Source organism: Propithecus coquereli, unplaced genomic scaffold (assembly GCF_000956105.1).
Source record: "Propithecus coquereli isolate 6110/MARCELLA unplaced genomic scaffold, Pcoq_1.0 Scaffold33, whole genome shotgun sequence".
Taxonomy (NCBI): Eukaryota; Metazoa; Chordata; class Mammalia; order Primates; family Indriidae; genus Propithecus; species Propithecus coquereli.
The window spans coordinates 3955800-3966873 of record NW_012148952.1 but is presented as its reverse complement, the minus strand read 5'-3'; the positions used below and the strand labels follow the sequence as shown (position 1 = coordinate 3966873).

Below are 11074 nucleotides of genomic sequence, written 5' to 3'. Positions count from 1 at the left end.
TTATACTTTTTTCTTTTTAAGCTTTTGTTTCTATAAATTCCTCACAGAGCCTTAACTACATTTAAAAAGGAAGCAATCATAGCACTCCCTCTGTCACATGACAGCGTCTCTTCTTTGACCTTATTGGCATGTCCTGGCTGGAAACAGGTGGCCCACTCAAATGGGGCAACTGAGGAAAATTTAATGAAGGGACTATTTACAAAGGAGTGAGCAGTGTTGTGGTTCAGCACCTGGATAGTGACAGTCGGGAGTCTTGAAGTTGGTGAAGAAAGCAGCAGTTAATGAAACCAAAAGAAAGTAGAAGTAGGCAAGCGCCACTCCAGTGGAACTGTGGCTTCTGTTAGAGGTAGGGAGACAACTAGAGGTGATCCAGGCAATGTAATCTGATGGAATAAATACCCTCATCCCTTGTCCTCTCCTCTTGTGCTCTTTTTTCCTTCCATGATGTGCCCCTTCCCCCCATTGGCCAAACCCAAACAGAAGCCAGTGGGCAAGGGGCCACCAAGGCAGTCCTTCTATGGGTAGTTTACGGGTACAAAGCAGTTGAAAGAAGGGCAAAGAAGGGATCTGGGGAGCAAATGTATATCTGCCGAACTTCTAGTTCACGGCCTTGAGATATGCAAAAGCGTTGGTCTCCCCTCCTTCTCAAGATCTCATAAAAAATCGTAGAAAAGGAATTTTAAAAGCCCTCATCTCTTCTCAAAAACAAAAAGAGAGGACCATCAGTGCATGAGAGATGTTTATGGAAGACAGAACATTAATGGATAAGACTGAAAAGTAGAGAAACTTATGACATGGCATGGGGAGCTGTGACCTAACTTAGCAGGAAGATGGATGGCTATCAAAGAGAAATCCCATCCACCCAGGAGGACTCTGCAGAGCCATGGTGGCTAGTCTGGGGGAGGACAGAGGTAAGGAGTAGGGCTAAAAAATATAGATTATTTAAAGACTTTAAATAACCAGTAGAAGTGTAAAAATAGCAACACAATTACAAAAGACTGAAAGATGGTGCAAAGTAAATTCTCATCAATTATAGCAGAAAGTCAATAGGTAATGTCTAAATTTCATAAATCAAGTAGTAGTGACGTAAGCACTTTATTTATAGATTTGGAGATAACCACGGAAGAACTAAATACAGAAACAGTTAAAAGAGTTTTCTCTGAAAAGGAGGAAAGGGAGTAGAGGAACATGGGTGGTGGGTCAATTGCTTCTCACTGTAAGTCTTCTAGTATTAATGATTTTTCAAAAACCATGTGCAAATAAAAATTTAATAAATCTTCCTGTTTCCCCTGTTGTTTTGCTTCATTTAATTGACTGGCTTTTTCTATAATTTAACTTCTTTATGTGATCAGGGCCATTACTTATCCCAGACCTACCAATTAATTCCATTTTCTCCTGCACTTTTCCTCCTTTCCATTCTTTATAACCTTCACATTGCTCTCCCTCTCTCCCTCACCTCCCCATGTTCACACACCCAGAGCCATAGTCACACAACTGTTCTTCTGATTGTAGCTACATGCCTTTCTCTGTAAATTCCTCAGACTCTAATGTCTCGGTGACTTTTCTCAAACTATGTCCTTGACCTGCAATATAAATAAATATGTATATATTTATTCCTGTCTTCATGAGCTGTCTTTGGTTTGCAAAGTCAAAAATGATTACTCTTTCTTCTCTACTCCCCCAATACTATATCACTGACACTGCTTACACTCTGCAATGTATTCTAACTAGTTGTGCATATATCTGCCTTTGTTTCCTGTTTAATTTTAAGTTCTGTTGGTAAGAGATTTGTATCTGCACATCTAGCGCAAATCATATATCTTGCACATAGTAATTGAGATAGTAATTGATTTGCGTTGTTGATTCAGAAGGCATCTAAACATTATGAAATGAGTGCCCCAACACATTAAAGAGAACATCACTTTTTTCTGAATTGAAGTTTCTGTTAATACTTCTACTTATCATCAAAATCATAAAGTAAAGAATATTTTGTTCTTTCCCAATTTCAGTGTCTCTTCCCTTATTCCAATTATGTATATATTGGTTATGAAGCTATGAGGAATAAGATATCTAATAAACTAATATCCATAGTTAAATAGGTTTCTAATGTAGTATTTTTTATAGGTATGCTTCCTTTATAAAAAGTAGACTAGAGAGGATGATGCCTTACTTAAAAGATCAAAAGAGTGAATTGCTAATAATAACAGTCTAGGGCTTTCAGCTGTTATTTTGAAATCAAAGTGGGTTTTAGGGCCCCTCAGATCATGCCATAAAACTTGCATGCCATTGGTAATGTAGAGTCTATTTAGGTGAGTAATAGTGGAATGTCAGATTTCCTTAAGTACTATTAATAAATTTGACAATTGATATCTCTGACATCTCACTTTGATACTTCTTGGATTTTATTATTATTATTATTTTTTATTGTGAATCTACATCCTCATTCTTTCTAATGCACGTTTTGGCTTGTGAGATTATCTTTCAAAATTTTCTGAGAGCAATTTTGGTGAAACCGTGGAAAAGTCAAAAATTCATGTTATTTTTGAATATGAGTTCCACTGTGGAACCAATGCAGCATAGATAGCTCAAATTATCAACAAAGTATTTGGGAAGGATTTGTGTAATGAATGCACAGTATGTCGATGGTTTGAGAAGTTCTGTTCTGATGATTTTCATCTTGACAATGAGCCATGTGTGTGACCTGAGACCAGGGTGGATAATGGTGAGCTACAAGCTGTTGTGGAAGTGAATCCATCTCGACCTATGTGTGAATTAACAGCAGGGTTTGACATTACTATTCCAACAATATTAGACCATTTGAAACAAATTGGCAAGGTAAAGAAGCTGGGTAGAGGGGTACTGCATGAATTAAATGAGCATCAGAAAAGAAATTGTCTCGAAGCTTGCCTTTCTTTGCTGTCAGGACATAAAGTCCAACCATTTCTACATCATATTGCGATGTGTGATGAAAAATGGATTATTTCTGATAATCCAAGTGTTCAGCACAATAGTTGGATAGAGATTAAGTGCTGAAACACAGTCCAAAATCTAATATTCATCGAAAAAAGCTAATGGTGTCTGTTGGGTGGTCCAGGGCTGGTATTACCCACTATGGCTTCATGAGACCTGGGCCACTGATTATAGTGGATGTCTACTGCAACCAATTGGACAAAATGATGAGGATGCTTGCAATTAAGCCACTGAGATTGGTCAATAGAGACAGACCAATCCTCTTGGAAGACCGCATGTCGCAAAAAACAATGCTGCTCCAACTAGAGAAGCTGGACTTGGAAACTCTCTGTCATCCACTGTATTCACCAGACCTTGCACCAACTGACTACCACTTCTTCCAGGCTTTGAACCACTTCTTGCAAGGAAAAATATTCAATTCTTAGCAAGCTATGGAAAATGCCTTTCACAATACCATTGCCATTTGCTCTCCAGGCTTCTTCGCTGTTGGCATAAACAAGCTACCATTAAGACGGCAAAACTGTGTCGATAGTTTAGGCACTTTGATTAATTGTACTGCTTCTTGTTTGAAATATAATAAAATTTTGATTCAGAATTGGATGTTTCATATTTAATGACCTAATTAACTTGAAACACATCATGACAGTGGGAAACAATTGTATTTGAAATCATAATTAGTAAGTGTGATGTGTTTATCTCGCCAAGGTCAGATGGAGCACTAACTCTTGGTCTTTTCTTGTTATTCTCATTTTGCAGGTTGTCTTTCCACCTGTGCTTACTTTACCTCTCTTTTTTTCTTCGTTTTCTGCCATTTGTGAATTTTGCTCTGCATCAACATAAAGGGTCACTATAACTTTCTTTTTTCTTCACTGCAGGAAATACCACAGTAAAACAGTCTCGATACAGAATTATCATCCAAGAAGCAGCCAACGGAGGCCAAGAATGCCCGGATACCTTATTTGAAGAGAGAGAGTGTGAAGATGTCTCATTGTGCCCTATATATCGGTAATTAGTTACCTTTTAAAATTATCATTAGATTTTACTATAAATCATATCCTGTTTTCTTTCATATATAGTTATTTAGTGAAAAATCAGAAGAGGTAATGTATATCTTCAAATACTTCAATGTTTTCCTTTCTTAACTAGATTATATCTGGAAGGAGTAAAGAATATGATAGTCTAATTAACAGGGGAAGACAAACAAACAAACATGTTTGACTGTAACTGAGCTGCGGGACTTATGTCACTTAGTCAATCAGAAGGAGCTCTTTACCCAGGGGAAGGATTGCGCCTGCGCGCATGCGCATAAACACACACACACACACACACACACACACACACACACACACACACACACACACAGAAGGTACCTGAGCCTCATTCTATTGTTCTCATTTTAGAACCTTTAATAAAGAATTAAGAACACAAATTTACTTCCTTAATAATTGTTTATTTTAATTAAAATGCTTTTGGTTTCCAATTTTTATCATATACACATTTTCAGGAAACTTCTAATGGAGAAGAAGTTTGATCTATAGATAAAATATTTTTTAAAAAAAGAAAATGAGTAACTTTTAAACTATATATGTTCCCTATATATTCTCTCTTGGCAAATTGGCGACTGTTATTTATAAAAACAATACCTGAGGTTTCCGTGGTTAGTCATAAACTTCCACTTGTTTAACATTTGTCAGTTTTAAATTTGACTGAAATATTGCTTAAAAGTATATTTGGATTAATTTCAGTCACTCTTGGGTTTTACTGATTTGTGAAAATAACTCATAGTCTTGAAATCATATAGTTTTATCAGCACACTTAAAAATGCCTTTAGTAAAAAAGCTCAGTGTTTTTCCTGATTATAACATTTGAGAAACTTTTTCTTAAAACTCTGAAATTCGAGTGTTAATTTATTCAGGATAATACAAGTTATTTTCTTTTATAAAGTTTGAAGGTGTCGTTGAAGAACTCTAAATTGATATCAGTTTTATCATCATTTATGCCTATTGTTTCTATCCAAAGGCCAATTTTGAGAGGATGTAACTAAACAGTGGGACCATGCCCAGATTACCAGTTTTTTTCTCACTAACCACAGAGCCACTGTGGAAGCACTGTATTCATCCCTTTGTGCCATGTTTAAATATTGAAACTTGTGAGCCCAGCAAAAGAACTCTCAAGGAAAATATCCAAGTGAAAAAAAATTAGCCAAATCAAATATTATTAGATATCAAATATTTTTATGAACCCAGGGCAATTATCATCAGATAAAATCCTAGAAATGATTAATGGGGCCTTCCATTCTATCATCCACTCTCTTTCCTGTCCGGTTGCACTTCAATTTAGCCACTCGTGTTTGAACTGGTTCCCATCATGACCTCCTGCCACTTTCCCCAGGAATTGCTTCTGCTGTGTATGAATCAGATCATTGTATCTTCTCTCTTGATGTGTAGTTCAGAAGTACCCAAGTTATCAACATGAGTCTCTGCTTCTTGTAAAACATCCTTGAATTTCGAGCAACATGGTTCCAATTTAGATTTTGCTTTCCCCTTCACTGATATGTTAGGGGGGAAGTTTTTCTAAGAAGTTAACGTAGGCTTTTATCATCTTCCGATTCTTCTTTCTGACTCCATTAAAATGACGCCTTCAATGTGTTTACCAAATTAAAGCAGAAGGAAAATGTCTATTTAATTTGTCCTGTGAATTCAAGCTTCTCCCAATACATTAAGTAAGTAAGACAGCCTGGGAGACTTTATCCCTATGTAAAATTGGCAATGAGGTGTAGCCAAAGTCCAGAGACCTAGGACTGATAATTGGCCTGCCCTGACTTGTACAATCTGGAACATATCATTTAACCTCTCTGAGCCCAGGTTTGACTTCCTAAAATTCAAAGTTTCACAGGGAACTTCTGAAAATGCATTCCTTCCCTTTCAGTCTATGCAACAAACAAAAGGAGATTGAATTACTTGGTCTCATTTTGTCAAGAAAGCCTATGTAAATTCAGTGTAAAGAATCTGAATGATCTATCCTAGTTGAAAAGTTGGACTAAAACCCCTTACCATTTTTGTTTCTGTGTTTTGGAATTATGCAGAGTGAGTCTATGCATGTACAAAGTAAATTTACAACTATTTTATTAGGTGATTTCTTTAAACATGACAGATTTTCTGTTTAGCTGTTTCCTGACTTTTTCCCCAACTCTTTAGTTATCCCTTTATGAAGGCCACTTGAAGGAGGTCGATGATGTTTTTACTTTATGTTTCTGTTTTATTTTTTGAAGTAATTCTCTTATCAGAAGTATTGGCTCATATGAGAAGGTATAAAAATATACTAACTGAAAGAGTAGAATCTGTGGTTGCACTTAGGTCTTGGGTTTTCCAGAACATTGTGAAGAGACAAGTTTAAGGACACAAGTCATAGTCTGTCTTGTGAATAATAATAATAAGGGGTTTTGTTGACCCCAGAAAAGAAAAATAGTGGAAATCCAGAAGACTTCTTCAAAGACTGTTTCCTTTGAGAAAGAGAAATCGTGGTATTTTATCAGAGGACAGATGGTCCATCCTCTTCCCTAAGATGAACTATCAGATAAGATAGATCCATGGTCTCCTTTCTCCTTTTACTCTATAACTTATTGAGACCTTTGAGTTACTACAAAGTCTTAAGAAGCAACTTATAAAAATTAGGAGCAGAATATCGAGTATAAAATGTTTGCACCTGAAACATTTAAATGTTGAAACTTGATTCTCTAATGCTCTAATAAGATATAGAAATTTTCTCACTCTTTCTAATTGTATTTTTTAAACAACTTTAAATTCATAAACAGCTACACCTCCCAGATTGACCTGTGATTCTAATACTTTTTTGTTGCTACTTTTCTATATTAACTAAGGTTTATGTACAAAATGTCCAAATTCTAAAAAATGCAATTACTGCCTTAGCCATGAATCTGGGACAGAGTACGCCATTGTCACCCTAGTGCTTGCAGGGTTTGATTTTATGACATTGGTTTCACATCTATTTTTATTGAATTACTGTATTTATGATTTTTTTTCATTTTAAATTTATCTATTTTGAGTATTTTTTTGCATGTTTATGGTAGTGAAATTGCTAGCCCACTGTTCTTTGTAATCACAGGTGGAAGCCACAGAAATGGAGCCTTTGCATCTTAGTGCCAGAGTCTGTCAGGCAGAGAATAACGGGCACCAGGGAAGCCTGTGGAAAGGGGTTGCAAACGAGAGGTAAGGGGACTTTTAAACAGTTTTTCTATTAATATGTAATTTCAAGTCATATTATCCTTGTATGTTGCTTATTTTTATATTTCAGTAAGTTGTGATATTATTATATTGGATTGTTTATATTTATTAGCCTTCAAATTTAATTAGACCATCTTTTAACTGTAACTAATTAGTGCATCTAAGGACTAAAGTAATATAATCAAATATCTGTTCTCAGTTGTACCTTACCCCACTGCTAATGATTGATATTAATTACCAAGAAATGAAGAATATGTCAAGATTAGACACAACAATATACATTGCAATTTTTAAGTGCTAATTTAATATTTGTTGATGAATGACAGAATAACTGAATGAATTAACTAATCTTCATGATCATGGCTTAAATACAATTGTAATATACATATTATATATCCTATATATAAAATGCATAGAAAGGAACTATTAAAATTTCTGGAAGACATGTGAATGAGGTTCTGCATCTGAGTAGAAGTTCCTTTTATCATCAATGTCTAGACGGTGTGGGAAATCTCTGAAAAGCCCTCAGAGAATCATCAGATTGATCATTTTTCTGTTTCGTTCATAATCCAGGTGCCAATGATCTGAGGCTTGATAAGAAATGCTTTATTCTTAAATTCTGACCACTCTGTTGCTAAAGGGTTATATGTATCAAAATTATATTTTGTGGGACCAAATCTATTATAATGATTTCACAGTTACATTTTTACAAAGCATATTTAAAATTAAGTTTCTCTTCCTGTTGTACAGGTTATAATTTGGAAATGATGTCCCTGTCAAAACATTTCTGGATGAATGTGATTGGCCAGGTAGTTTGATTCAGGACTGCTCTCAGGATCTACAGGGACTTTGTGTAAATTATAAGAAGGGATCACTTCCTTATGACATTTTACTTCCATACATCACAAAAATATAATAATATAATCTTTTTACTACAGGATTCTTGCCTACTTTCTGTTCGAAAATTTCTATAAAATATCTAGATCAGCAATATTTACTGTATGAATGAAACCCTTTAAAAATGGCGTCTTTGTGCAGTGAATAATTTAACTCCAAATGGAACCTGGACTTTTTGCTACTCTATGATACTGGACTATCATAATGATCATTTTTTATTGCAAAACCATTTAGTAAGTTCTGCAGAAATTTTGCTCCTAAATGATGTAGAATCATCATATAAAAGGCAAGATATTTCATCTGTCTTAGAAGGATTCTTCTTTGAGTTTCAATTTAAATAGATCTCCAGCTGGAAACCTGATAGTTCTTTAGACTAAAGCAAGTGACCTACTTGAGTTTTTCCTAAATAAGATACCAACATTGGAAAACTCTTGGTGTTTGGCTGGGGGGAAGTCTGCACTTTTAAAGTAGAAGGATGGGTCTCTAATTTTAAGATAATAAAGGAAAGACATTTCTACCCCATCTTGTCTCTAAAATTACTTAAAAACCATCAAATAAAATAATAAACAATAATAATAAATTAATCTCCAGTGAGATCAATCCCCTTTATATAATCACTCCAGAGAACAAAGAGCATGAAGTCTTAATAAAAGTATATGTTTTAAAATTATGATTTATTTAATATCCCAAGTGATTATGTAAGTGAACACATTGCAAAGGTCTGAAAAAGCTGGGTCTAGGAAGGAAAGTCAGCCTGGGGAGGAAGGAAGAGGAAAAAGAGGACTCACTTGTCTTATACTGTGTGGAGAAGTTTCTCCTGTCTGTATTTCTTGCTGGTTTTCATAGGCAGAGTCTTCTTTCTCCATGCGTTTTTGTGGCTTGAATTATAAATCCTAAAAATATATGTCTACATCTTAATCCATCTTAAAGTCACATGCACAGGTGACTTTATTTGATAAAAAGAGCCTTTGTAGATGTAATTAATTTAAGAATTTTGAGGTAAAATCATCCTGGAGTATCCCAGTGGTTCCTAAAGCCAATGACAAGTGTTTTGATAAGACACAGAAGAAAACAGAGAACATTGAAGTGATGCAGCCAGAAGCCGAGGAACATCTGACTCCCCCAGAAGCTGGAAGATGCAAAGAAAGATTTTTCCCTTAGAGCCTTTGGGAGTGGTCCTGCTGACATCTTGATTTCAGACTTTTGGCCTCCAGACTGTAATAGAATAAATGTCTGTTGTTTTCAGCCACCAATGTATGGCAGTTTGTTATGATAGCCTTAAGAAACTAATATGTCATCATCATCATCACCATCACCATCATCGTTATCATTATTATTTCCAGACACAAGGTCTTGCTGTGCTGCCCAGGCTGAAGTGCAGTGGCAATTCACAGGTGTGATCATGGTGTACTACAGCCTGGAAATCCTGGGATCAAGTGATCCTCTTGCTTCAGCCTCCCAATTAGCTACGATTACAGGAATGTGCCACCATGGCAGTATACATTTTTTGACTCTGGAGTTCTCATTCTACTCCTACAAGCAATCTCATCCATGGGAATTCTTTGAGGATTGTTATTGAGCTGCCCTGAAAGGGTTTATCTGTGTTTGTTTCTTCCATTCCCATGGAAGCCCTATTAATCTGGAAAAACTTTAAATTTAATTTTCTCTTTGAGGATTCTTTGTATCACAAAGGGATCATGAACTCAGAACATAATGTTATGGGAAGACCAGCTTGAGGTTATAAATTCTCATGAGAGATTCTTTCCTCTTGCCATCCAATGCCGTTTTAGAATTATCAGTGGCCTTCCTGAGGCCTTTTGCTTGGCAAGTTTATTTCTGGCTAGTCCATCCCTAAACACTGAGGGTTAGCTTTTGTTGTCATTGCTTTTAGTGTGGGACTTTTAAAAGATTCTCCATAGCAGGCAAGCCTTAGATTTTTTCCTCCTGTGCATTATGAAGCCAATGAAGTGGAAACTGAGGTCTCCAATATTTGATAGAAACTCTCAGGATAAAAGTTATCTTTCTTGCTTCCGTTGCAGGGGCTCATGCTTTCACTTTGTTTTGGGCTTTATGGGTTCCTTTCTTTTGGGTCAGCCCAGCAATACATTTAGAAGATATACATTTTATCTACTGTTTTTGTCTTTTTCATTGAAAGGCTCTTTTAGGATTTCTAAGCCAGAAACAGAAGTAGCATTTGTTTTATTTCATTGTGTTTGTGTTGCTGACCTGATTAATTGGTCCACAGTTAAGAATTCATTTATGTAATACTCTTTCAATTATAAAAGGAGAACATGAGGAGAGTAGAAGAGCATATAGAATTACAGCTGTAGCTAAACATCTATACTATCTCCAAGGAGACAGGAATTTTTGGTTCCATCATCCTAGTTGTCTTATACTTCAGGGAGACACAGGTGTTATTTCTGCCTATCTCTTGTGCTTAATTTGATTGAGATTTTATGGAAAAGTAAGAAGAAAAAAACTTAAATATTTAATACACTTTGAAGAAACTACCATTAACAGGGTAAAACTTTAGTAGTTAAAAAAAAGGAAAAAGTGATGATGCTAGCATTCCTAGAGGGGAAGTGAATTTGTCTATGGACTGATTTCTATTTTGCTATCTATAGTGAGTACTTTAAAATTGACTTAATGGATTTTCCAGTGTTTTTATTTGGACAGTACTGTCTTCCCATTCATCAGCTTGTGAATATAGCCTATCAGCAGAAAGATTTGACATCCATGGCACTATAATGGATACAGAGATAGTACTGGAGATCGAAGTCATCTTGTTTTAGATATCCTTGACTTCCTTGAAGTACCTGCATTCTTTTTTTGGTTTATTTTCACTGAACAATGTTTAGGTAGACCAAAGGAGGCAGATCTGTAATCGCTGTCAAATCTTTTGTTCTTCCTTAATTAGTTTTTGTCACAGTAAAGGCACAGTCTCCTTACATAATAGTTTTGAT

The 11074-nt window shown here is 35.6% G+C and overlaps 1 protein-coding gene across 1 annotated transcript in view; it reads left to right on the top strand.

The window, feature by feature from the left end:
• The window catches only part of THSD7B (thrombospondin, type I, domain containing 7B), a 720444-nt gene that overhangs the window by 234265 nt on the left and 475105 nt on the right, over window positions 1-11074 (top strand). The window contains exons 9-10 of the mRNA XM_012650502.1: window positions 3846-3975; window positions 7096-7199. Of these exons, the coding sequence (XP_012505956.1) occupies window positions 3846-3975; window positions 7096-7199 (234 nt within the window). The remainder of the gene's footprint in view (window positions 1-3845; window positions 3976-7095; window positions 7200-11074) is intronic.